Source organism: Chiloscyllium punctatum, chromosome 2 (assembly GCF_047496795.1).
Source record: "Chiloscyllium punctatum isolate Juve2018m chromosome 2, sChiPun1.3, whole genome shotgun sequence".
Lineage (NCBI taxonomy): Eukaryota > Metazoa > Chordata > Chondrichthyes > Orectolobiformes > Hemiscylliidae > Chiloscyllium > Chiloscyllium punctatum.
Window position 1 is genome coordinate 82,964,042 of NC_092740.1, and position 27,957 is coordinate 82,991,998.

General features: G+C 40.6%; 1 protein-coding gene across 2 annotated transcripts in view; it reads left to right on the forward strand.

The window, feature by feature from the left end:
• The window catches only part of lmnb1 (lamin B1), a 54,127-nt gene that overhangs the window by 20,184 nt on the left and 5,986 nt on the right, over positions 1-27,957 (forward strand). For both annotated transcript variants that reach the window (XM_072584729.1, XM_072584739.1), the window contains exons 2-8: positions 13,348-13,504; positions 15,430-15,555; positions 19,716-19,886; positions 23,914-24,039; positions 24,132-24,352; positions 26,413-26,638; positions 26,742-26,846. In XM_072584729.1, coding sequence (XP_072440830.1) covers positions 13,348-13,504; positions 15,430-15,555; positions 19,716-19,886; positions 23,914-24,039; positions 24,132-24,352; positions 26,413-26,638; positions 26,742-26,846 — 1,132 coding nt within the window. The remainder of the gene's footprint in view (positions 1-13,347; positions 13,505-15,429; positions 15,556-19,715; positions 19,887-23,913; positions 24,040-24,131; positions 24,353-26,412; positions 26,639-26,741; positions 26,847-27,957) is intronic.

The window sequence follows — 27,957 nt, forward strand, 5'->3', positions numbered from 1 at the left end:
CAGAACAGTAGACGTGGTCTATATGGATGTCAGTATGGCGTTTGACAAGATTGCTCATAGTAGACTGGTTAGCAAAGTTAGATCTCGTAGCATAGCACGCTGTGTGCTTTTGCCTAGTCTCCTGAATGGGGAGCGAACTTCACAGAAAACTCCGAGCCCATGAGGAATTCGATTTTAACCGAATAATCAATTAACGGAACGAAATAGTGCCCACCCATCTCGTTCGGATAATCGAGGTTCCTGTGTATTTGGATACAGAACTACTTCAAAAGTAGAAGACTGGGGTTGTGGTGGAGGGTTGCTTTTCAGACTGGAGCCACTGACCAGTGGTGTACTCCAAGAGTTGGTGCTGCATACACTGCGTTTTCTTTTGTCTTTTAAGATAAATTACTTTGTGAACATAGGTGTACCAAGTAAGTCTGCAAATTGGAGGTGTATTGGACAGTGAAAGAGGTTACCTCACGGTACAATGGGATCTTGAATGGATGGTTCAGTGGACTGAGGAGTGGCAGATGGAGTTTAATTTGGATAAATGTGAAGTGCTGCATTTGGAAAGGCAAATCAGGGCAGGACGTATATACTTCATGATAAGGTCCTGGGAGTGTTGCTGAACAAAGTGATCTTGGAATGCAGGTTCATAGTTCCTTGAACGTGGAATCACAGGTTGATAAGATAGTGAAGAAGGCTTTATTAGTCAGTGCATGGAGTATAGGTATTGGGAGGTCATGTTGCAGCGGTACAGGATGTTGGTTACGCCACTTTTTTGGAGTACTGAATTCTGGACTCCCTGCTGTAGGAAGAATGTTGTGAAATTTGCAAGGGTTCAGAAAGAATTAAAGGATGTTGCCAGTTGTTTTTTGGGGCGGGTGGGTTGAGCTGTAGGGAGAGGCTGAATGGATTGGGGCTAGTTGCCCTGGAGTATCGGAGGCCGTGGGAATACCTTGGAGGCTTATAAAATCATGAGGGGCGTGGATAAGATAAATAGACAAGTCTTTTCAAAGTTTTTGAGAAGATTTGTAGCTCGTGTGCTCGTTGTTTGTAGAGGTATATGAGCTAAATGCTGGCAAATGCAACTAGATTTATCTATGATATCTGGTCGGCATGGATGAGTTGGACCAGAGGATCTGTTTGTATGTTGTACATCTCTATGACTCAATCTGGCACTCTTCAGGAGTTTTGTTAATTTTATTCATGGGATGAGGCAGCATTTGTGCCCCTGGAGAAGGTGGTAAACTGTAAGTAGACCCACAATGCTATTAGGGAGGAAGTTCCTGGATTTTGAGCTTGAATGGGAAATTGCATGTGTGGTGTTCCCACAAACCTGCTGAAATTGTCCTTTTAGATCGTAATGGTCATGGCTTTGATAAATGCTTTCCAAGGAAGCTTGGTGAATTTTTCCGATAAATCATGTAGATGGTACACTCTGCCACTGTACAGTGTTGAGGAGGGAGTGAATGTTTGATATGGCCCTATCAAGTGGCCTGCTTTGTTTTGGATTGTATTGGGCTTCTTGAAAGTTGCTGAAGCTGTTACTCTTCCAGGCAAGTGGGGCATATTCCATCACACTCCACTTGAGCCTTTGGAAATGGTGGACAGGCTTTGGGCATTCAGGAAAAGCGCAGCAGGTCAGGCAGCATCCAAGGAGCAGGAGAATCGATGTTTCGGGCATGAGCCCTTCTTCAGGAATCCTTCCTGAAGAAGGGCTCCTGCCCAAAACATCGATTCTCCTGCTCCTTGGATGCTGCCTGACCTGCTGTGCTTTTCCACCAACACATTTTCAGCTCCGATCTCCAGCATCTGCAGTCCTCACATACTACTTTTTGGGCATTCAGGAGGTGAGTTACTTGATACAAGATTCCTAGCCTCTGACCTATTCTTGCAGCCACACTGTTTATGTGACTAGTCAAGTACAGTTTCTGGTCAGCGGTAACCTCTAACATATTGATGCTGAGGGATTCACTGATGGTAATGTCATTGAATGTTCAGGGGTGATAGAGTTCTCTAAGTGGGCGTTTGTAAAGCAGACCTTTCTTTATCAAGTGAACGTTGATCACTAATTCTGACAATACTGTCTATCTCACCCTGGATGAAAACCTAATCACTGAACATTAATTTATTTGTAATATTGAACACATTGTATTTTGGTTTCATGCCTATCTTCAAAATAAATTAGTTCCTGAGGCACTGATATGACAGTGAACTACTTTGTCCTTTTTTTGTTGTACTAGACTCTTCCCATACCCTAATAAGTTCCTTCTCAGTACAGCTACTAGTGTGTAGTTGAAAGTGGGAGTTCCCTGACATTTTGTCTCCGAATTCCATCGAGGCCCACCCTTTTCTTATCAGAGCCAACTTGTGTAAATGACTACTTTCTGTACTCCTTTCAATAAATGAGTTATGCTCTTTGAACACTATTTTGCATTGAGGGTAATGAGGACAGAACAATGCACTTAGATGACCAACTTCTAGTGTCCATCACAAAAGTTACACTCGCCACAATGTCAGCTGTCCCAACCGTGATAATGACTGCTTGGTGGCAGGGGCTCAAGCAAGTTAGAGATCGGTCCCACCTACTCCCATAATGGTGAGAGTGACCATTGCACAAACCCTGCCTACTTCAGATTTAAAAGTAATTAACTTGCAATATTGACTGTTCAACGTTCCATTGCTCTGGATTTGTGTTTCTAGCTTTAGTATGTTTGTTTAATGTTAAGCTGGTTTTACTGGTTGCATTTATTTGGTGCAGAACTTGCTCTACAATGACTAACAGCACAACTGCATTTTTGAGATAGTGCGTCCACTATCTGACAGACCTTCTAAACTAGCTCCAAGGCAAGCATGAAGGAAACTGATTTCCAATTTTTTTTTTAAGTACCAAGTCAAACAGTTTGAAAAGGTGGATGTAGGTTTGCTCGCTGCTTTTCATGCTTTCTATATATTTCTATTTCAAATTTCTAAATTTGAAGTAGCACTGCATAGTAGTGTTCCAAAGTAAGACCTGGATAAGAGTACAAAATTGTTTTCTTTAGCTCATACTTCACATGAAAAGGAAATTGGTGACATCAGCTGAAGATTCAGACTTGGCAATTCCAATTAATTGTGGATCAATGAGCAGACCAAATGTGGATGACTACTGAATTCTTGTTTTTGTGTTCAACTTTCTCTGTGACCTCCCTCTTCTCTATCTCCTAACTTGCCTTTGCTGTTCTTGTTCATGCCTGATGATTGGAAAAAAAACATTAGTTCAACATTAACTGTGCTTTCAGCTGCATGATCCCAAGTTATGGACTTCTGTCCCACTCTCCTCCTCCTCCTAAAACATTCCTTTCTATATTGGTCTACTAGCATAACATTTATGCATAACTATCAAATTAAATAAGCTACCTTGGACCCTATTTTTAAAACTCATGTTCTATAGATGCATATGTTTAACTTCAAATCCTGGGAGTGGGCAGTAAAAATTGCTTAGCGATAGGGCTGTTGCAAGGCTGTTATGGGGAAACGTGATGCAAAGACTATTGAGCAACATTCAGTGACTGGATTCAATGGTACAGTTTGTTCAAATTGCTCAAGTATATAATAAAACAAAAGTCAGCTGTGTGCGTGTATACATTTTTTTTGTTTCTAAAAACAGGCCTTTTGAGAAATCAACTGTTGAAATATTCTTGAATCTGGATCTTACAGAACAATGCATTTCATAATCCAAATTTCACTTTAATTGTGCATCTATCTTAAAAGGGAATGTACTGTTATTATTTTTAGATTTTTGATATGGAAAATTGTGGGCCATTTTGTGCTGCAGCTCATCAGTCGGTTGGAACTGGGCTAAGAATACTCAAATGATATATTTTATACCAATTCTTATGAGTGGAGACTTCAGCCCACTCATTCCTGTATTAGAATGCCAAAAGTTAAAGGTGGATGTACTAATCTACTCCCATTCTGCCATCTACTTTCTCCCTTTCTGTCCAATTCCTTAAATTCCTAAAATGACTTGAGGAAATCATTCCTCTGTTATTTTTGTGTGTCTTCAGCAGCATGTATTCACATAAATGTTGACCAAGATTGGGTATGAATATTCCTGAGAAGGTGATCAGAAAATCTAGTAAAGGAAGGCAAGGAAGAAGGATGGAAGTTTTGGTGTAGGGTGAGTGTTGCTGCAGAAAGCGATGCTCTGGGTTCCAAGGATAGAATCTATTTAGCTATAGCTAAGGATCAAAAGGGGTACATTTACATTGTTAGATGTTGTCTGTAGACTTTTAAAATGTAGAGGAACAAATATACCAGGAAATTAAGAAATCCCAACATTATGGGGCCCTTTATAATGGTAAGTGTCCAAATACAGTCCAGGACTCTGGTAATATAAGAATCATCAAAGGACAAACATTCCTGATTTGATGTTCTGGAGCATTTCCTGTAGCAATGTGTCCGACCCATCAAGAAACCATGCACTTGTGGAGCTACTTTGTAGCAATGAGGTGGGCCAAGTAAATCAAATGTCAGTGAGGGAATATTTAGGCGATAAGACCATACTATTGTAATGGCATCAGTCAATCCAGAACGAGAAAAGTTGATTGGCAGTAAGTTGGCTTTAATAGGGTAAGAGCAGAACTGGGCAAGATAGACTGCAATAAGAGACTGGCATTATGACTATTGTTCAAGAAAATTTGTAAGAATAAGCTCAGCAATTATACAGCAGTCAGTTTAATGTCAATGTTAGGGAAGTTGCTAGTAATTTGGTGTGGAATTGGTGGGTTGGGGGATGGTGAAGGCAGGCTGTTTAGCAAGAGTCGGCATGGATTTCTGCTGGGAAATTCATGCTTGACTAATGTGTTGGGGCTTTTGGAAGACCTAATGGTTCTGAAGGAACAGGTTTTGAGGGTAATGCTGTTATTTGATCTGTATTAATTAGTAGAAGACGCTTGGTATGGACTTGAAGTTTACAGTTCATGCAATAAAAGCAACAGTCCATTGTGCGGACACACAATTTCCTATGTGATAGGAAATGGAGTCGTGGTCAATGGATATTTTTCAGGCTGGTGGAATCTTTGTAGTGGCATTCCATGGAACCAGCATTGGGATCTGTTGCTTTTCCTGTTTTATTTTTTAAAAATATATGCGAATGACCTAGATCTTCGTGAGCAGGGGGCACTTTCAAAGTTTACCGGTGTTTTGAAAAATTGGAAGGATTGCAAACTGAAGAGGATAGTGTAAAACTCCAAAAGAACACCAGTTGATGGATAGATGGTAGATGTGGTTCAATGTAAGGAGGTCTGAGGTGATGTATTTTGGTAGAATGTTGAAAGACAATATGAACCAAGAAGTAGAATATTTTTAGAAGTAACAGGAGCAAAAGTATTTGGGTGTATGATAACACAGATCATTGAAGGTGGCAGGACGGGTGGAGATTGTAATTAATCATGCAGCATCTTCAGCTTTATTAATAGGGACATTGAATACAAGAGCAAGAAGGTGATGTTAAAGTTATGAGACTCTTGTTAGACCTTTTAGCTGGTGTGTTTTTTTTACACAGTTCTGAGCACCACTTTTACAGGAGATAGGTTTCACTTTGGAGAGAACACAAGAAATGTGCCAGAATAGTTCCTAGAATATGAGACTTCATCTTCTCCAACCTGTCCTCAGAAGGCTAGGTGTTGGCCTGATAGGGGTTTTCAAAATCCTAAGCAGCTGAATAGAGTGAGCAGGTAGAATCTGATCATGCTTGTACAAGGGAGAAGAATGTGAGCTTATAGATTTAAAGTGATTTGCAAATGTGCTAAGTGGGCAAAATGAAAAGTTTTCTCACCATAAGTAATTAAAAATTGACAGCCTCGAAGTGTGGGGGAAGCAGGCTCAATTAAGGCTTTCAAGAGGAGGGCATTGGACCATTATTTGGATAGAAATTGTGTTCAAGAATATGGGGAGAAAGGCAGGAGTGTGGCAGTGGGTAATACTCATTTGAAGAGCTCATGTGGACACAACAGACAGAATGGCCTCCTCCTGTGCTATAACATTTTTTGTTACTCTGTATAATTCAACTAAAAGAATTCTTCTGAACAATTGTGGTTAATTCTGAAGTTTCCATTAAGATGGTTTTAAAATGCTTTATTTTCCTGTTCGCTAAATATATCTCAATGCTATTTTTAAAAAAAACACATCTATTATGATCAGATTCCTTGTCAATTCATTTGTTTTCAGTCTGTTGCAGGGGTGGCGGAAAACTCCCTTCCGCTTGCAGATCACAGAACCTGTTTGGTCAGTCTGTACACTCCTTATGGATATATATTATTCATTTGCATTGGCACTGCAGTTGTTGCATTGTAAAATCTTTCCTAATGGACTACAGTTGTTATTTTTAACTTCAAGGTACGTTGACTGAAACTCAACTGGACTCACCATAAATACAATGGCTACAAGACTCAGAGGGTAGGAATCCCGCAGTTAGTAACACTCCTCCTGACTTCCCGAAGCCTGTCCACAATTTATAAGGCACAAGTCAGAAATGTGATGGAATATGCCCACTTGCATGGATGGGTGCAACTCCAACAGCACTGTAGAAGCTTGTCACCATCCAGAACAAAGCAGCCCACTTGATTGGCACCATATCCACTCCCCCTCTTCCTCTGATGCTCAGTAGGAGTAGTGTGTTCTATCTACAAGATGCACTGCAGAATTTCACCCAAGATCCTTAGACAGCACATTCCAAAACCATGACCGCTTCCATTGCAAAAGACAAGGGCAGCCGATTACATGGGAACACTTCCAAATCAGGATGGTGAGTGGCTTGGAGGGGCACCTGAAGGTGGTAATGTATTGCTGCCCATTCACTGTGGCTAGTCAAAATACTGGAACTTCCTCCCTAATGGCATTATGAGTACAGTAGTCCCCACAGGGGTGATATGTTCCAAGACGTATCGGGGAAGCCTGAAACCACAGATATTAGCAAACCCATTTATTTAACTGGGAAAATTGCCTCCCCAGGCAGACCCTTGGTCCCTGGTTCTGGAGTGTTTAATGTAATGTGTTCAGGCCGCAGCAAACTGCGGGTAATTGAAACTGCGAAAACCGGACCTGTGGATACAACGGTCACCCTGTCTGCTCCAAGGGCATGGACTGCAGCAGTTCAAGAAGGCAACTTGCTACCATCTTAAGGGCAGCTATAACAAGCAATAAGTGTTGATCAGCCACTGATCTCTATATCCCCTGAGGGAATAAGGGGAAAAAATTCAAATTGTATGCAGTTTTCGCCTGCTTAATTTAAGGAAACTAAGTGCATTCGAGATGAGTCAGAGAAGTTCAGTCCATTGATACCTGGACTGAACAGATGCTCATGAGAAGTTAGACAGTTTGGACTGTTTCCTTTTGCATTTCAGAGAATGCAGGGTGATATGACTGCAATAACAAGATTCTGAATGGCCTTGACAAAGTGGACTCCATTTTTTAAGCTCCTGGAGGGGGCAAGGGTGGGCCAGTTGGGAAAATATGGTGAGCTTGGGAAAGAAATTTTCTTGATGCCAAAGAAAAATTTTCAAAACTTTTTAATGCAGAACTGGACAATGAGGCAAGAATCTCATGAGTGCACAGTGTGCAATTACTCCTAACTTTATTGAACAGCCTCCTAGTCTCCCATAAACTGGTAATAATTCTCAACATGAAAATCTGAGCTGTTACCAGACAATTCCATCTCACTATTTCGCTTCTCTGGGTGCCCATTTTGTTGCATTCCATGCTTGCGCACCCTGTCCACTGAGGTTGGCATCAGACACTGACCATCCTTGCCATATTGTGACACCTTTCAACCTCTCAAACTCACTTAGAATACTTAAGAGTGTACTGGCACTTTTTTTTTGTGTGGGGGCAAAAGGTGATGGTGTTCTGAGCCAGTGAGTAGGTAATGCAGAGTTGCTAGTCTGGTGAGTTTAAGGTGCATTAGATGAATGGTGAAAAATGTTGCACGGTATAGTAAGAATGTTAGACCATGAGCCCGGTGGAATGTGTGTGCAGTTGCAAAATTCAAGTGATGTATGAGGTAACTGAGGTGAAGAATGCTGAAACTTGCTTTCAGAGCACAGAACATCATTAAGCTTTCTGCCTGCATTGCTAGGCACTCCTCCAGACTGCTGTGGGCACCACAAGTAGCCAGGGAACAACTATGGACCAGGTTGGCAGTCTGGTGCTATGGTCTCTTCTGGTAGTCCTGAGGAAAAAGAGTGACACTCCTATGCATCATCCCATCCACCAGGTCCCTGCCCGCAAAGCAAAATTTCCTTTCTTCGCCATCCGTGGGGCAGTTTGTCACACTCTGGAACTGTGAAGGGCAGCTGCATTTTTAAGGTGGTGCTGGCTTCAGAAATCAATGGAGAGCTTGACAGTGGTGAATACTTCCACTGTCTGGGAGAAAGTGAGGTTTGCAGATGCTGGAGATAGAGTCGAGAGTGTGTTGCTGGAAAAGCAAAGCAAGTCAGGCAGCATCAGAGGAGCAGGAGAATTGACATTTCGGGCTGGAAGCCTTCATCATACTTCCACTTGCACAGTCCCACTGGAAATGGGTGCTGTAGAAATACAGTGCAAATCACAAATGTGGCAAGCTGCAGAGAATTGAGAGGGAACTTGTTGCAGCTGACCAAGGAAATCCTTCATGAAACTCCTTGGATAGGCACTTTGAAAATTTACCATAAAAATTGGCAGTCTACTGGGCAAATCCAGCATTAGGGCCTACTGTTTAAAAGTTAGTGTTTGCCCTTCCTTTAAGGACAGGATGAAGCAAAATGTTTGAACATTGTTTTAACTTTAACTCTAAATGCAATGGAGGCTGGGTGATTGGATATTTTTAAGGCAGAGGTGGGTAAATTTGTGTTAGGCCAGGAAATTAAAGGTCGGAATGTGAAATTAGAAACAGATCAATCATGCTGAAGGGCAGAGCAGGCTCAAGGGGCTTCCTAATCTACTTCATTTGTATGTTCATATGTCTACTGTACTCTAGGGCCCAGCACATTAGTGCAAAACACAAGACTGAAGCTATGACAGCAACGTGTACTGTACACTATAGCAAGTCCCCGAGTCCCACTCAACAGAACCATCCATATTCCTGATTTGGGGGAGTCGGTGTTGGGCTAGGATGGACAAAGTTTAAAAATCATGCAAACCAGGTTATAGTCCAACAGGTTTATTTAGAGGCACTAGCTTTCAAAGCATTGCTGAAGTGCATACAAGTGGATGACCAAGAAATCCAATAGAGAATGGAAAAACAGAATTTTTTTTAGTCAAGAAGTGTAAGAAATGGGCAATTGTTGAAGCAGCGCTTTGAAAGCTAGTGCCTCTAAATTAACCTGTTGGACTATAAAGTTTGCACGTTGTCCCCGTGTCTGCGTGGGTTTTCTCTGGGTGCTCCAGTTTCCTCACCATCCAAAGATGTGCGGGTTAGGTAAATTGGCCATACTAAGTTGCCTATAGTGTTAGGTGGATTAGTCAAGGGTAAATGTAGGGGAATGGGTCTGGGTGGGTTGCCCTTCTGAGGGTCGTAGAGATTAGATTCCCTACAGTGTGGAAACAATCTATTAATTTGGCGTTGTGTGCTTTTTAACATTTTTTCCATATTCTCTTGACCTTGCCACCTAGAAGGTGGTAATACACAGATCATTGCCTGCAAGTGCACAATACTCCACAGTTGGTGTGGTCTAATCAAGCTCCTGTACAATTAGAGGACTTCACTCCACTCCTCCCATAGTCAATGACTCTTGCAATAAAACTCAATGTTCTATTAGCCTTCCTACATACCTTGAATATTTGCTTCAGTGACTTATTGACAAGCATCTAATTCCCTTTTTTGTACATCTATTCTTCCCAAACTTCTGTCATTTAAGTAGCACTCTGGGCTTCCTCTATTTCCATAATTTCCTTTTAAAATGTAATTTGAAGACTTTTTTGGAATGAATATGGGGGAATGTCCCTAAAGTCCATTAATACAAGTGGATCACCGAGAAATCCGATAGAGAATGCAAAGAATAGAGAAGATTTTTTTTTAAGCCAAGGAGTGTAAGAAATGGGAAGTTGCTACTACAGGGAGTGGCTGAAGTGAACAGGATGGATATATTTAAGGAGAAGCTGTACAAGCGGAAGACTGGAGGTTGGCTAACGTGGTGCCACTGTTTAAGAAGGGTGGAAGAGACAAGCCAGGGAACTATAGACTGGTGAGCCTGACCTCGGTGGCGGGCAAGTTTGTTGGAGGGAATCCTGAGGGACAGGATGTACATGTATTTGGAAGGGCGAGGGCTGATTCGGGATAGTCAACATGGCTTTGTGCGTGGGAAATCATGTCTCTCAAACTTGATTGAGTCTTTTGAAGAAGTAACAAAGAGGATTGAGGGCAGAGCAGTAGATGTGATCTATATGGACTTCAGTAAGGCAGTCAACAAGGTTCGCCATGGGAGACTGACTGATTAGCAAGGTTAGATCTCATGGAATACAGGGAGAACTAGCCATTTGGATAAAGAACTGGCTCAAGGGTAGAAGACAGAGGGGGGTGGTGGAGGGTTGTTTTTCAGGCTGGAGGCCTGTGGCCAGTGGAGTGCTACAAGGATCAGTGCTGGGCCCTCTATGTTTTGTCATTTACATAAATGATTTGGATGCGAGCATAAGAGGTACAGTTAGTAAGTTTGCAGATAACCCCAAAATTGGAGGTGTAGTGGACAGCGAAGAGGGTTACCTCAGATTATAACAGGATCTGGACCAGATGGGCCAATGGGCTGAGAAGTGGCAGATGGAGTTTAATTCAGATAAATGCGAGGTGCTGCATTTTGGGAAAGCAAATCTTAGCAGGACTTGTACACCTTAATGGTAAGGTCCTAGGGAGGGTTGCTGAACAAAAAGACCTTGGAGTGCAGGTTCATAGCTCCTTGAAAGTGGAGTTGCAGGTAGATAGGATAGTGAAAAAAGCATTTGGCATGCTTTCCTTTATTGGTCAGAGTATTGAGTACAGGAGTTGGGAGGTCATGTTGCGGCTATACAGGACATTGGTTAGGCCACTGTTGGAATATTTGCGTGCAGTTCTGGTCTCCTTCCTATCGGAAGGATGTTGTGAAACTTGGAAGGGTTCAGGAAAGATTTACAAGGATGTTGCCAGGGTTGGAGGATCTGAGCTACAGGGAGAGGCTGAACAGGCTGGGGCTGTTTTCCCTGCAGCGTCGGAGGCTAAAGGGTGACCTTAGAGGTTCACAAAATTTGAGGGGCATGGATAGGGTAAATAGGCAAAGTCTTTTCCCTGAGGTTGGGGAGTCCAGAACTAGAAGGCATAGGTTTAGGGTGTGAGGGGGAAGATATAAAAGAGACCTACGGGTCAACTTTTTCACGCAGCGGGTGATAGGTGTATGGAATGAGCTGCTAGAGGATATGGTGGAGGCTGGTGCAATTGCAACATTTAAAAGGCATTTGAATGGGTTTATGAATAGGAGGGGTTTGGAGGGACATGGGTCAAGTGCTGGTAGGTGGGACTAGATTGGGTTGGGATGTCTAGTTGGCGTGGCCGGGTTGGACCGAAGGGTCTATTTCCATGCTGTACATCTCTATGACTCTATGATTCTAAGTAATTTACGGAGTCATGAGTGGATTTATTTAAGGGTAAAAATGGGAGAAAGCTCAAATGGAGTGTAAGTGTACTTGTGGATTGAATGATGTATTTCTGTGCGGTGTATTATAGTTTTAATACAGAAGAATTTTGTATTAAAGCATCTATTAGCTAACAAAGACAAAGATGCCAGGGCTGTCCAAAATACTCTAAAGTAAATTTCGAGAGGTGTCATGATGTGGCAAGGATGACCAGTGTCTGATGCCAACCTGCTCGGGCAGAGTGTGTAAGCAGTCACTGTCCATAGTGTGTACCAAAATAGCCATCTAAAGAGGAAAGCAGTGAGATGGGACTGTCAGCCACCAGCTCTGATTTCATAGCAAGAATTATTGTTATCCAGTTTCTGACCAGTGCATGGGAGACTAGGTGGCTGCTCAGTGAAGTGAGATTAAGTGCTAATTGCACATTGCTCACTCATGAGATTCTTACCTCATTATTCAAAACTTTTTAATGCAGAATCAGATATATTTTCTCAACTGACTCTTAGCCACATCCTCCAGAGCATAGGAAAATGGAATCCTCCTTGTCAAGACTGTTCAGGATTTTAATTATTGCAATCGTGTCACCCATTATTCTCTGAAATTCCAGAGGGAACCCGTCCAATCTGTCCAACCTTTCCTCCATGAGCATACTTGTATTAAAGAATTAATACACAAAATGTATAATGGATATTATTGGCTAAGTTAGTGCAGGTTGCAATCCTTATTCGAAACTCTTGGGGCCAGCAGATTTTCGGAATTTGGAATTTTTCAGGTTTCAGAATAAGAGGCAGCTTAATGGTGAAATTTTTAAAAAATCTTACCAAACAGCAGATGTATCTGAGTACTATGGGCCCTGAGACAGAATTGATGCTTGCCAGTGCTAGACCATGCCTCCAGCATGATGTGGGTTGAGTAGGTGTGGAGTTGGGTTAACTGCACGCCAAACAACCTTGTTAATGAGTAAAAAACTTCACGAAAAAGACTCCGGAATTTGGAGCTTTATGGATTTCGGCATTTCAGATCAAGGCCTGTACTAGGTAGTGAACTAAAAAGGATGTGAAATTAATGTTAAAGTTACTTTTAATTTTTATTTTGTAATAATGAACTTCCTTTCTTGATTTTGTTTTTCTTCCATTCTCCTGTTTGGAAATGTCCAATTGAGTCAAACCATTTTGATATGATATTCCTTTTTAGTGAAACTTTGAGGAATTTTTCTAATGTGAAATTTTAAAATTTTTATGAAGAAGGTAATTTCAGGCATGTGGCATACTAGATATATTTGTGCCTGGACTACTTCATTCTATGCACTAATGTTCTTGAATTGTTTAAATATCTTGATTTTAACTATCCCTTTTTACTATGGTGAAAATAAGAAATGTTGGAGATCACACTGGGTCAGACAGCATCCATGGAGAGAGAGCAAGCTGAAGTTTTGAGCTTGGATGACGTCACTTCAGTTCTGAAGAGTCATCTAGACTCGACGTTATCTTGTCTGTCCACAGATGCTGTCTGACCCGCTGTGTTCTCCATTTGTTTACAGTATAGATTCCAGTATCTGGAGTAGTTTGTTCCTGCATCTTAATACGGTGTCATTTTTGTTTCTTCGTAATTTAACTTGATAATTTCAGTGAACTATGTTGCAATCAATGCCCAAAGTTTCTCTAAATAATTGAGCATAATCCAATTTTAGTTATTGAGGAGACAGAAAATTAAATTTGTTTTTTCCCTCTGGTCTTCCAACAGTTACACCAAAAAAGAATCTGATCTTCGTGGTGCCCAACTTCACATCAAAGATCTAGAAACTGCGCTTCATTCCAAGGAGGCTAGCCTTGCCACTGCACTGGGAGGAAAGAATGCCCTTGAAGAAGAAGTTGAGGATTTACAAGCTCGTCTTTCAAAGGTAGCATTGTGACCGGTAACTGGAAAATTCTTTTGGAATTCTGAAGGACTGTAATTTTAATTTTCATCAATTCATGTTTGGGGAATTGCCATTACCTTTCCTTCTCGAACATTGCTTTTATTTCATAAGTTACATGTATATATTTATTCCTGTCCAGTGTGCAGTTCAGCAAGTCCTTACTTAAAATTCATCCTGATGGTAATAATGATAAAACACAGCATTCAAAGTAATGACTGCATGTCCACTTCATGTGGCTTTCACTGTACTATCATTTGCCATCGTTTTCCTTACTTGTAGAGTGCATCCCTCCACCCCTCAAAATTACCACCTCCTCTAAGATAGTATGTTCTTTCTTCTCACAATCTGCCATGTTATGATTGATGTTTCAATGCCTTCTTTCATTTTGTTATTTTATTTTCTGGAATCTGCAGATTATCTTTTCATTTGAAGTCTCAGATCTAACCTTCTCTCCTAGGTGCTTTTATGAATTTGTGCTTAAGTTTTATGGTTTTCATTGCTTTGGCCAAAATTTTTAAGTGCACCATCCTTGCTGTCCACCTTTTTCTTCCAACTGATCCATTCCATCCTACCTCCGACTTATCAGTATCATCCCCCCAACCTGCATTTACCTAATGCCTTCCCAGCTGCCTTGCCCACACCCACCCTCGTATAATTATCTCTGTCCCCTTTCGGCTGCCAGTACAATACTTTTTGACATTATGTCACTGCACTTGTACTTTGCTTATCATGTTTTTTCTGTGCACCTGCATGGTCCATCACATCAGATGCAGTACTTACGTTAACAGTATAAGGTAGTTTCAGATTTTCTGTAAGCAGATTGGTTAAAGCTCCGGTATAAAGTAGTTGCTTCCTCCTCTTGCCCTCACCCCTGGAATGATTCGATACTATTGTGGAATATATGTTCAGTAAAAGCCCAGTGCCATTGTTGATTATTCCACAGGCTTAATTAGAAAATTACTTCTGAATTTTAAGAATAATCTTCACAATTGATATGTCTGATCAATCATCTCTTAGTGTATAGTTACAGTATAAATGCTTAGGATTTCATCAGATGATTATGGACTTGGTTTGTGCAAACTGATCAATAGGTAGAAACTTTTAGTATCCTTGTGAGCTGATGGATGCTTTAACATGAAATTCTTCTATCTTAAAAATATCTACATAATACACTACACAAAAATCATTCAGGCCGCTACTGTGTTTGTTTCATTTGAGTCTTCTCCCATTTGTTTTCCTTCAATCCTACCATTGTAACTCCTTTTAAATGCTTGTGCATATTCTCATTAAATGTATCCATCCTATTCACTTTAACCACTTCTTTGATCGCAAGTTTCCATTTTGTTTATATTCCTTGGCTAAACTTTTCTTCATTCTTTGCATTCCTTAATGGATTTCTTGATGACTGACTTGCATTAATGGGACATTCTTCCGGTATCCATTCTAGCAAAGTCATAAAATTAAATTTTAAAAAGAAATTATGGAAGCCAAGAAAGCCCGTTATAGAAACTTATTCCAAAGAAACAAGTCAATGTTACAACCTACCTTTCCATGATTTTAACTAGTGCAGTCCAAAAGTAATCTAGTTTACCGTGCTGTCTCCCATAGCCTTGTCATTTTCCAATTTTCCTATTTTTTAAAAAAATGTGGTAGCCTCAGACTCTTAAAAGATTCTTATATAGAAATCGGTGAATGGTATGGAATGAAGTTTCTGCTGGCTCCTGTCAGTTTAAAGATGTTGTAAGTATGATCTTGCCCCAAAAAGCTGCCTGTAGTCAAGGCATCTACAAATGTTTAAAATAATTAATGGTCGTGCTTTTTTTTGGATAAATTAGCTGTGCAGTATATTTTTATATCTTTGGTTTCTTGAATTCTTTAAAATGATGAAGTGATCTCCTTTCCTGAAGCTGGAAGTTTCCTTGGCTGCGGTGAAGAAGCAACTTGAGGAAGAGACCCTCTTGAGAGTAGATCTTGAGAATCGATGTCAGAGCCTAACGGAGGAATTGGAGTTCAGAAAGAATGTATATGAGGAGGTAAGAATTCATGCTGTTAAATGTAATGCAATACTTATGGGCCTATATTTACAGTCTGCAGTAAAGCTGCAATTGTCACTGATCTCCAATGGACCAAATGGTCTGTGCTGATTTATTATTTGAGGGATTCCCAGCACTCAACTGTAAGTTGATGGCATCAACCTATCTAGGCACCAAATCACTACATTTCTTTTCATGAACATTGGTGAAAGCTGTGTAGAATCGTAGAATCCTTACAGTGTGGAAACAGGCCATTCAGTCCAACACATCCTCACTTGCTCTCCAAAGAGCATCTATTCCCCTATCCCTGTAAGCCTGCATTTCCCATGGCTAATCCACCTCACCGACACATGCCAGGACAATATGAGCAATTTAGCATGGTCAATCCAGCAAACGGGTAAACCTTTGGATTGTGGGAGGAAACAGGAACACCTGAAGGAAATCCATGCAGATACTGGGAGAATGTCTGTCTGTGTGGAATTTGCAGTCACCAAGGCTGGAATTGAACCTGAGTACCTGCTGTGAGGCAGCAGTGCTAACCACTGCACCATTGTGCTGCCCAAAATAGAATATTTTTTACAAGTTGTCTTGTTTTACAAAGTGAGGCAGATCAATGAAGTTACAGCTGTGGTTGTTCTCTTTATTTTCGAAAGATTAGCAAGCTGTTGTGGAGCCGTGACCTAAATCCAGCATTGCTCAGAAAGCATGTGCCCCCAGATCTCTGGTGTTAATAGAAAGACACTTCTACTGCTGGGTTTGACAGAATGAAGACCTCTGAGGCCAAAACTTTGTTTCAGTTCAGCAAGATTTTTTTTTCTGTTCAGTTCAGAGAGCATGAGAAATTCCGAAGCAAGTTTTACAGTTTGTAGTTCAAGGAAGCCGTTAACTCAACAGAATTGAAGGCTCTGAAGGGAGGGTCACTGGACTCAAAACTTTAACTCTCTTCCTCAGTCCTGCTGAGTTTCTGTTTTTTGTTTCAGATTCCCAGCATCCTCTATTCTTGTTTTATTTTGGTGTTTAACTCAATAGAAGTGTCTTGTTTGTGAAGCTTCTAGTTGGGGAGTTTGGATAGAATTCTGCCAGTTATCGTACCTGAGAAAGTTTAGGCTGTCTTTGGTTTGCGTTCATGAGAGTGGACTCTGAGAGGAATAATCAAATTGTCTCCACAATCTGGGAGAAAAACCAGAAGGAAGGAGTCCATTAAGTAGAAACACAGAATTGAGATAGGTGTGTAATTTCTCTTGACTTTTATTTCTAAGTGCTGAGGAGCAGGTAGAAATCTAGTAATGTCTGTGTTAAGATTTCCAAATAATATGTCTATTGTTTTCTTTGGAATGGCAGTTTATTAATACATTGTTGATGAATATATGTGCAATGTCATGTGGATATATTTTGGTGACTAACAACCATATTAATTATCAAAAGAAATTAATAAATCTGTCAATCTAGCCTTCATTCTAGTGGTTGATTATCTGGTAGTGTCACCAGTACTGGACAGGCAGGAGGTTGGAAGAAAACAGCAAGCCAGGCAACATCAAGAGGTGGAAAATTCAACATTTTGGGTCTGACCCTTCTTCAGGACTGGGGGTTGGTGTTGAGGGGAGCTGCAGATAAAGGAGGTGGCAGGAGCAGGGTGGTGAAATGGGGGCAGGTGAAGACAGGTAGAGGGTACAACCTGGTTGGTCAGTGGGAGGAATGAATCCAGTATGTGGCTGGGGAGGAGTGGAAGGGACTGGAGGGATGGGAAAGGCAGGTTATTTGACACTAAAGAACTGAATATTGAGTCTCCCAGGCAGAAGATGAGGTGGTCCTCTGATTTACGGTTTGGTTCGTTGTGACTATGGAGGAGGCCAAGGATGGTCCTGTCAGAAAGGGAGTGGAAAAGGGAATTAAATAGGTGGTGACTGCGAGGTCTGTGCGGGCCCAGCTGAGGTGCTTAGCGAGCTGTTCCCTAAATTTGTTTGGTCTCCCCGATTTATAGAGGCTGTTGTGTGCTCTGCTTCACGGAGACTTACCTCACCTCTGCCATTCCCAACTCTGCCCTACAAGCTAACAGCTTCTCCATACACTGCATGGAATGCATGGCAACCTCTGGCAAGGCGAAGAGTGATAGGGTATGCTTCCCAGTCAACACCACCTGGTGCTCTGATGTAGCCACCCTGACAAGCCATTGCACCCTTGGACCTAGAATACCTTACAGTAAAATACTGTCTCTGCTGCTACATTTGAGTTCACCTCTGCCATCCTGACACAAGTCTACAGGGGATCCTCTATCTGAACGAGATGAACAGGCACTATTTCGTTTGGTTAATTGTTTATTTGGATTATTCAGGTTGGGGGTGTGGTTGTGGGTGGATGGGGGACCAGGTTGGATTGGGTTTGGGGGAGTTGGACTTGGGGGGCCGGGGGCAGACGGGAGCGGGGCTCGCACACAGTGTGCTGCTGTGCAGTCTCCTGAATGGGGAGTGGACTTAGTGCTCGCTGCATCAATCGTATTGAACTGGTGGTGGGGGTGGGTAGGAGAGAGGGAAAGAGGAGGGGTTGGAGGAGGCGGGACGTGTCAGCAATGCTGCAGGGCCCTTGCACATGTGTTGTCTGTTCAGAAACCAACCCTGAGGCAGAGTGAGTAAAAAGGAAACTTCAGGAAATGCAGAGTCCCAGAGAAGAGGTGTTGAATCAATTAACCGAATGAAATAGGGTCCATCCTTGTTCAGATAATCGATATTCCTCTGTAATTGAATTTAGGTTAAACAGGAAAGCCATAACGATCTAATACTGTGCTCTACAAGAGAATTTCATTATAATTTTAACGAGTCTGCCATTTAAGCAAATCTTTTGCAGTCTGCAATTTACAGGTTAAAATGAGAAGATCATGCAAATGTGTAAAGGCATTCTGGAGAGGAAGAGTCATTCCGAGGAGGATAGATGATGTGGTTAGGTACATGGGTGAAAGAAGTGGGAAGGCTGGGAATCAGTGCAGGCGTACAATAGTTTGATGGTTTTTCCCCTCTATCCCGTGACTATACCTGGTAAAATCTAGGAATACAGCATTTGTCCACAAGTGCTGACTTACGGCGCAGGTTAATTTTCTGTGATTTGTCCTCTTTCCATTTTACTTTGCAAGCTGTCTCTGCTGAGTCACTGCTTAAGTCTCTTAAGATTGTCTTGATTTGGTATCCCTCTGTTGTCCAGAGAGCCATCTACTGCACCACCTACGTTCCCCATTCCACTGCTCTAAAGCCCCCCCACAACACAATGATAGAGTCCCCCTTGTTCTCACATACCACCACACTAATCTCTGCATCCAATGTACCATTCTCCAATTCGACCCCCACCACCAAGAACATCTTCCCCATCCCACCCCTCTCTGCCTTCTGCAACAACTGGTTTGCGACACTGAGCTTTTTCAGCAATTTCTGTAATTCCTATATGATGGTCCTTGTGTATTCTTAGCATAAGAATTGTATGAGCAATTGAAAATTAATTAGTTGGGCTTGTAGGGTGGCTCACTTGTGTTTGAATCTACCCACTTTCACATGCAGGGGCTTGTCCTTTGCAAATAGTATGTCCAACAATAGTACCCTTTTTCAAGTAAACAATTTAGAGAGAGGGACAGCATTCACTATTGGAATCCCTTGAAATGCATGTTTTTATTTCAGGATGAGCCTAATAAGATCTTAATAATCAGAATGGTGGTGCAGCTTGAAGTGCTAGATAACCCCCCTCTCCTGTTCCTAATTTGTTTGCTGTCAGAATTCAGCCTCTGTAATCATCAGGCAAAACCTACAGGCAAAACCATCAGATCCAAAAATGGTGAGCTTATGAAACTGAAGCAATTTTAATCGATCGTTCTTAGAGTCATAGAGATGTGCAGCATGGAAACAGACCCTTCGGTACAACCCATCCATGCCGACCAGATATCCCTTGTAGATACTTCAGATTTGTTTGTAATTTCAATGTATGCTCAGTTTATTCAGCTAGTCTTGATGCTGTAGCTTTCCATGCAAGTACTTTTCCCAAAGCAAGTTTGGTCTAGTGAATTCATATTCTGGGCAACATCCTTTCAGATTCCATCTGCTGTTTTCTTACTGAGATGTGAGCATTGGTATTTGTTTGGTGTCACTATGCTGTATGAATTCATCTCTTTTCTTTGACTCCAGGAAATCAAAGAAACCAGAAAGAGACATGAGACTCGCCTGGTGGAAGTGGATACAGGTCGTTTGGTTGAATATGAGCACAAGCTGGCCAAAGCTCTCCAGGAATTGAGAGAACAACATGATCAGCAAGTGAAAATCTATAAAGAAGAACTAGAGAAAAATTTCCACGATAAGGTACCAACCTTATTTATCCAATTTCTGTGATGGAGTGTACAGGGAAGAGTGATCCACTATATCAAAATAAAGGAAAATTTACTGTGTAGGTTGGCATAATTTTGTGGTGCCTTTTTTAAGTCCTCAGATATTTCAATTCAGCCAACTTTTTTAAGTGATGAAATAAATATATCCTTCCCTTCAGCCCTGGTCCATATTTATTGTGCTGTATGCTGTTACAATCTTTATACGATGGCCTGCCTACATCTATCTGCAGAATACTCAGATGTGTGTGTAAACTCCATCTTTATGTATCAAACAGCAAAATGATTTGCTCTTTTCTCAGTCTTTTTAACCTGCATTTTCAAACTGTCATTATCTGTAATACCTACATTCATTGGTTGCTCTTGAGATTTTATTATTTGCAGTAAATATCCTTCAGTTTATTTTTTCTGTTATAATCCATCTATTTTAACTACATTTTCTACACTTCCAAAATTAGAGAATGGTCCTGATTTTGCCCTCAAAAATACATACATCTGAGCAAAAACCAATTTTGACATTTTGCTCCATAGCAACCAATAACTTTGAGAACAGTTTACTGAACGTTGAGTGTTCACCTGTATGTGGTAACCGACAAGTAGATGGTGCTGGTTCTTAACAATTACATTCCAGCAAATGGTTACATCTATAATTTCAAATTCACTGTGAACAAAATCTCTTCTGACACTGGAAATATTTGACTCTTTCTTTCAGTTGTTTTGTTTTTGGTCTTGCTCTAGTTTTTAGAAGATTTAGTTTTATTCTTCATGGAAAGTAGGCATTGTTGGCAAGACCAGCATTTGTTGCCACTCCCTATTTGTCATTTCACTACGCTTGCTAGACTATTGCATAGGAAGTTAAATATCAACCATATCAGTCTGGAGCAATGCATCAGGCTGAAATGACCTATTTCCTTCCCTAAAAAGGCATTTGGATGAGTTTTTAACAACAATTAACAATGGTTATCATGATCGTTGTTATGAGACTAACATGATGCTCCATATTTATCCATCGAGTTTACTAGTGCCATCATGGAATTCTAACCTATAATCCCCTCAGAGCTTTATCTTCTGGATTATTAGTTCAATGACATTATCACTAAGCTGCCATTTTCCCTGAGAGTGACTTTTAAAAAAATAAGAAATTACTTTGTGTTTAGTTTTGTAGCTAAGTGGTGTACAGAATCAGTTGTTTGATTATTGTAGTTACTGTAATCTCACTTTAACAATGCATTATAACTGCAGTAATTAAAGACTAGGCTCTTGTGGTGCAGTGGTAGTGTTCCTACCTCTGAGCCAAAAGACCTGGTTTCAAGTTCCACCTGCTTCAAAGATGTGTAAATAACCACTGAACAGATTGAATTGGAAATGTTAAATACTGACTACTTCTATCTTTGTAGTGTCGTTCATCACAACCCCTGTTGCATTTAACTGCTCTAAAGTATATAGTCATCATGCCTTTCTTTACTCGCTAGACTCTTTCATTGCTGTGCTGTCCTGGTTGGCCTCCAATTTGTATTCTCGGTAAAAGGGAGGTTATCCAGAACATTTTTCAACATACTCAAATCTGCACCAAATCCCATTCAGCTATTACCAATGCTACTGTGCCTAGTCTAGTGATGCCTGCTAACATTCTCACTGTTGGTTTTTACATCCTTCCATGGAGTTGTATCTGGAAATCTGTCTTCTGCAATCTATTCAAATCCCTACATGGCTTCCAATTTTGACTGCTTTGTACCCACCATTAACAGTGTTAGCTTCAACTGTAGAGAGACTCTTCTCCTAACTCACTGTCCTTCATTTGGATGTTCCTCAGTCTCTGTAACCAAGTTTCTGACACTTATCCTAATTTTGCTAGATTTCTAATTTTGCTTGATAACTTGCCTGTCATTATCTTGATGTTTTAGTCCATCTTAAAATTGGGAGGACTTTTTTTAAATGAAATACACTACATTTATTAGTTTCCCCCTTTTACCTGTCCTATTATTCACAAACCCTGATTGTCAATGACTAGATTAGATTTAGATTTCTTAGTGTGGAAACAGGCCCTTCGGCCCAACAAGTCCACACTGACCCGCCGAAGTGCAACCCACCCATACCCCTACGTTTACCCCTTGCCTAACACTACAGGCAATTTAGCATGGCCAATTCACCTAACCTGAACATCTTTGGATTGTGGGAGGAAACCGGAGCACCTGGAGGAAACCCATGTAGACACAGGGAGAATGTACAAACTCCACACAGTTGTGTGGAGTTGAACCCGGGTCTCTGGTGCTGAGAGGCAGCAGTGCTAACCACTGTGCCACCATGCTACCCCACTACGTGTTTTTGATTTTAGTCAGTGATTCTGCTAATGTGTTGTTGCCACTTTCCTAACAATAGATTCTCGTATCTTCTATACAATTATGTCAGGAAACAAATGATAGATGTAACTGAACAATACTGTTTTCTTCATGTGCCATTAACTACTTAATTGGCAGTGAGGAGCAATATGTGATTGGATTCACAGCACTTGTCATTGACAGTAATGAGAGTATGATCTAGCAGAATAATTGAGCAGTGCTCTGATGAAGAGTCGCTGGACTCGAAACATTGACTCTGCTTTCTCTGCACAGATGCTGCCAAACCGGAGTTTCTCTAGCAATTTCTGTTTTCGATTCAATCAGAACGATGCTTTACATTTGAAGGAATTCTGAAGAACACCAAAGTAAAATAAAGCAGATGAATGTGTGGCTCAAGTGCTGGTGCAGGAAAGAGGGTGTTAGATTCTTGAATCACTGGAACTGTTTCTGGTGAGGATGGGTCTTCTACAAGTGGGGCACTCGGCACCTGAACCAGAATGGGACGAAAATCTATCTGGCAGGTTTTGCTAATGCTGTTTGGAGGAGTTTAAACTAATTCATCAGGGGCAGGGGATACTATAAGACAGCGCAGTTGCGATGTAGCATATCTAAAACTAACAAAAGCCGAGTGAATTCAGCGATGTTGTCTTTCAACGGGGTGAAGGTGAAGATTGATGGCTTCTACTTCAAAGCCATTATAGTAAGACAGATGAGTTAAGGATATAGATTGACATGGAAATGTAATGTTGCTATCATTGTGGTAAAGGGGAAGACCAGACTGGTAACTTAACATTCTGGGGTGTAGGGTCTTCAGGCAAGATCTAGAAAGTGCAAATTTATGGCAGTGTCGCATGATTCATTAGTCAGTTACTGTAGGAAGGAGGGATGATATCTTGGAAGGGTTGTCAATTGAGACTTTGGGAGGAGACATAAGGAGTAAAAGAGGCAGTTGCACCTTTAGTGTATTTTAGGCCCTGCAACAGTTTGGTGGGGGGGGGGGGAAGAGAGAGAGAGGGAGCAGTTATGTAGACCATTCACTGAGGTGTGTTATTTTGATAAGTTAACTTTTTTTCATATTAGGGGATTTCCTGTCCTCCAGTATTAATGGGGATAATCATTCTCAAAAGAGTTGAGGGGATAAATTTCTTGAATAACATACAGGAGAGCTTTTTTTTATAACAACACATAGATGGTCATACAAAGGGCAGCACAGTGGGTCACATTTTAGGGAATTAAACCAGACAGGTGTTTGAGGTGACAGTGGGGAACATTTTTGTGATAGCCACCACAGCACACTCTTTTAATTGCCTTGTGAAAAAGGGCCAAAGGGCCTCTTCAGTAATGAGATTCTATGAACTACAAGTACTAGTCACCTGTTGTTTTTAATGGAAGTGAATATTAGCTGTTGCCTCGCTGCTAAATCTCTACTTTTTTAAAATGTACAAGTAGTGCTCTTCAATGAATTCTCATCAATTTAATATCCTTATTGCCCTTCAGATTGATAGTGACTCTTTTCTAAAACTTTAACATTAAAAATTGCATTTCTGTGTCATTAGTTGTGATATTAAAATTGAAAGGAAATTGACAGCATAGTTAAGTGACTCAATGATGAAGCATTTTTTTGAGGAAATCCAGATTATGAAATTTCCTGAATGTCTCTTTCAGCTTGAGAATGCAAGGCTTGCCTCAGAGATGAACACTAGGTCAGCCAAGGCAGCTGAAGAGGAGCTGAAAGAAAATGTAATGAGGATAGAGAGCCTCAGCACTCAGTTGTTCAACATGCAAAAAGATGTAAGCAAGCTTTTATTTATTCCATTTAAAATACAATTGGTAAGTCTCAGTACTTTTAATTATTCTAATCTCATCCCACTTCCTTTCCATAGGCTAGAGCTTGGCAAGAAAAAGTTCAGGAGTTAGAAGATGCTCTGGAAAAAGAGAGAGATGGAAATCGCAGGATGCTGACTGAAAAGGAGAAAGAAATGGCTGAGATGAGAGCGCAGATGCAGCAACAGCTAAATGAATATGAAGATCTTTTGGATGTTAAGCTGGCATTGGATATGGAAATCAATGCATACAGGAAACTGTTAGAGGGTGAAGAAGAGAGGTAATTCTAGAACTGATGAACTTTATAGCATCATCCATTGAAGTTTAACTTCCATGGAAGCTCTGAGGAAATCATTTTTAACATTTTATGTACAATTTTTGTTTCTGCTAAACCTGACTCTTCCAATGTCCAACATATTTGAGATTTATGTCAGAACACCAATTTCTGCTAGCAAAATTTTAGTCTCTCTGCATTTAAATAATGTTTATTTGGTTCTTCCCCCTTTCTTGAATGGATGTATTATCTTTATTTGACAACTGCTGGCACCTTTAGTGAATTCAGGAAGGTCACAACCAATGTATTTCGTATCTCTCCTATTTCGTTTTGAGATTCTGGAATGAATGTCATCAGAAATGATTGTTGGCTACTATTTTTGTTTCGTTTGTGTTATCTACAAAGTTTAAATATTAACATGGAAAAGATGCATCCATGGCCAGGTCATGCTTAGCTGTACACAGAAGAAAAACATCTCATTAAACACCTCGGATGTTCCAAAGTATTCCATATCCAATTTACTTGCAGTGGTTTGACCATTACCCAGTACCTACAGACCAAACAGATTAGCCACTGTCTCATAGCACATCTTTTATTGAGTCAAATGACCGGTTGCTTTGCAATTTCATGGCATTTGAAAATGATGTAGCTTCCAGGTTTCTTTGGGCTACGTTTTTCCCGATTCTTCAGCCAGAGAGTGGTGGCCTGTGGAATTCATTGCCGCAGAGTGCAGTGGAGGCCGGGACACTAAATGTCTTCAAGGCAGAGATTGATAAATTCTTGATGACCCAAGGAATTAAGGGCTATAGGGAGAATGCGGGTAAGTGGAGTTGAAATGCCCATCAGCCATGATTGAATGGCGGAGTGGATTCGTTGGGCCGAATGGCCTTCCTTCCACTCCTACATCTGATGGTCTTAGGGTCCATGGGACAGGAGACTTATCAGCTTTTGATTCCACTAGTTTTCCGGGCACTCTTTATCCCGAGTTGACTTTTTTTTTTATGTTCCTCCCTTTTTTAGCTTTGGAATTTTTTTTGTCTGCTACCTTGAGGCTAAGCATAGAAAACCTAATTGATGCTTCCACCATTTCCATGTTTCTTATTTGCCAGTCTTGCCCTTTTTAAGGGATCAATGCTTATTTTAGTTACGTTTCCTTTTGTAAATACTTGCAGAAACTCTTGCTGACTGTTTTGTTTTTGGTCTGTCTGTCTGTCTCTTTTTTTTTACTTAATTTAATTGCCTTTGCATTTATTCTTTAGCAATTCTTGACACACCATGAGCATGTGTGGTGCGTTTTTACTTAAAATATTATATTAGCTCAGCAAATGATGTGTCCTTCTCATGAAAACTTTTTCTCCTTGGCACATGTCTTTGCAGAATATAATGAAGTTTCCTTCCTTCCTCTCTCTCCTGTGTTCCCCACCATTACAAACACTGCATCTCTACTGTTCAACTTTTTATAATCTATTTTCAAAGTTCACTTTGAACAAGTCTGTCATCGTATCCTGTAAATGCCATTTATTTAATTGTAAAATGCTAGTTTTAGATCCACAATTCTCACCCTCGGACTGAATATAAAATTCATCATGATGTCAACATCACTGGCTAAAACTTCCTTTACTATGAGATCATGAACTAAACCCGTCTCACTGCGCAATTACTGGGTCTAAATAGCCTGCTTTCTATTTGGTACTGCACTAATTGTCCTAAATATGCTCTTCATCCTATTCAGACTATCATTACCAATCTGATTCATCCAATCTGTACAAAGAATAAAGTCCCCATGAATACTGTATCTCCTTTTCTCTACGACACCCATAAATTTTCTTTTGTTTTACTGATTAATTCCTGTGAAGAGTCTGTAAACTATTCCACTTTGTCTAAACCTTTTTCTATTTCTACATGGCATTCTTCTGAAATAAGGTAATTTCTCTCTCCTGTACTAATATCATCCTTAATTAAAAGTGCCACCCGACCACTTTTTCCTTTGCATCCTGTAGAAACTTGTCCTTTTTGTTTATTGTAGTACTTGACACTTTTTTTGGGTTTCCTTAACCTTTTTTCAGATTGAAGTTGTCACCAAGTCCATCTTCCCGTGTGACTGTTTCCCGTGCAACATCTAGTCGCAGTGTCCGCACAGCTCGTGGAAAGAGAAAGCGTGTCGATGTCGAGGAATCTGAGGCCAGTAGTAGCCTCAGTATCTCTCATCTTGCTTCTGCCACAGGGAATGTTGCCATTGAGGAAGTGGATGTAGATGGTAAATTTATCCGACTAAAGAATAATTCAGAACAGGTAGGAATGGAGGAAGAAATTAAATATAGGATGCATCAGATGATCCAAGATTTATATATACTGATTATATATTTTTTTTCTATTTCCTCAAACATTTGAACAGGATCAACCAATGGGTGGCTGGGAGTTGACAAGAAAGATTGGTGATGCATCTGTCTCTTACAAATTTACTCCAAAGTATGTGTTGAAAGCTGGGCAGACTACAACTGTAAGTTCAAACACTTCTTATTTAATGAGCTACTGCTTCATAAAGACCCAGGAAAATGCAAAGTTTAGCATCAGATCTGAAAGTTAACTCATTATTATCAGTGGTTATGGTGGGGAGGGAAGAATGGCATTGTTGGTCAGCTTTAGTTTATTTCAGCTAGAAAAATCAGTCTGGATCATTGATCCTAATATTTACTTTCCTGTCACCCTTGCTCAAATGGTTGGTCTGCTTTTTGCTCCTGGAGTACCTGTTGTCTGTGTGAGTTGAACGCTGATATTTGTTTTGTAGTGTTGGCTTAGGAAAGCAGTCTGTGTGTGTGTGTGTGTGTGTGTGTGTCCTCTGCAATATAAAATTGGATTTTCAGTTCTTAAACTGAGTTTCTGTAAATAGGAGGTTTGATATTAACTGGTATCAATGTTCCTAATGCAAAAATGTGTTTCTCTAAATTCCCCCTTTCGTCAAATACATGGTGATAAGCAATTTTCTTTTGTCTAAAGTATACTTGCTTTTTTTTTCCCCAGAGATGTGCTTTCATGAAACTGAGAGTAAGGAGGGTATGAGCAAATGTGAGCCCCCACCCCATCCCCAGCCACTCCGTCCAAATTTTCCAAATTGATGAATTTTACTACTTCATCTTGCCTTATTACATTAGTTTAGTTGTATGTAGCCAAGTGTGAATCACTTTCGTTTCCTTTCAAATATCTGCATCAGTTGTTGATTATGGCGTCTGCCACAATAGTTGCTTTCTTTTCACCTTCCAGCAGGGTCTCTTGTAAATAGCTTGACCCAAGAGATTCTTGCCCCTCCACCCCCAATACTCATTTGAAGGAAATCAGTGATCAGTTTGGTAAGTTACCAATAAGTAAGTATCGCTAGGTTGACTAGTGTAAAGTTTCTTAGAAGGGACACAATAAACCACTCCTGATTAACTTCACATTGTACCCAAAAGGTTATTGCCCATTACGATTAGGAACTTAAGCAGCAGCTTCACTCCCTACACACCAAGTATCAACATAAGTGTCAAACCTGAGATGTGAAGATTTGAATGTATATTTGTGCTTTTAGCTTCAGTAACATGCAGCAGCTGGATTTGAAGTCTAAAATTTCTACA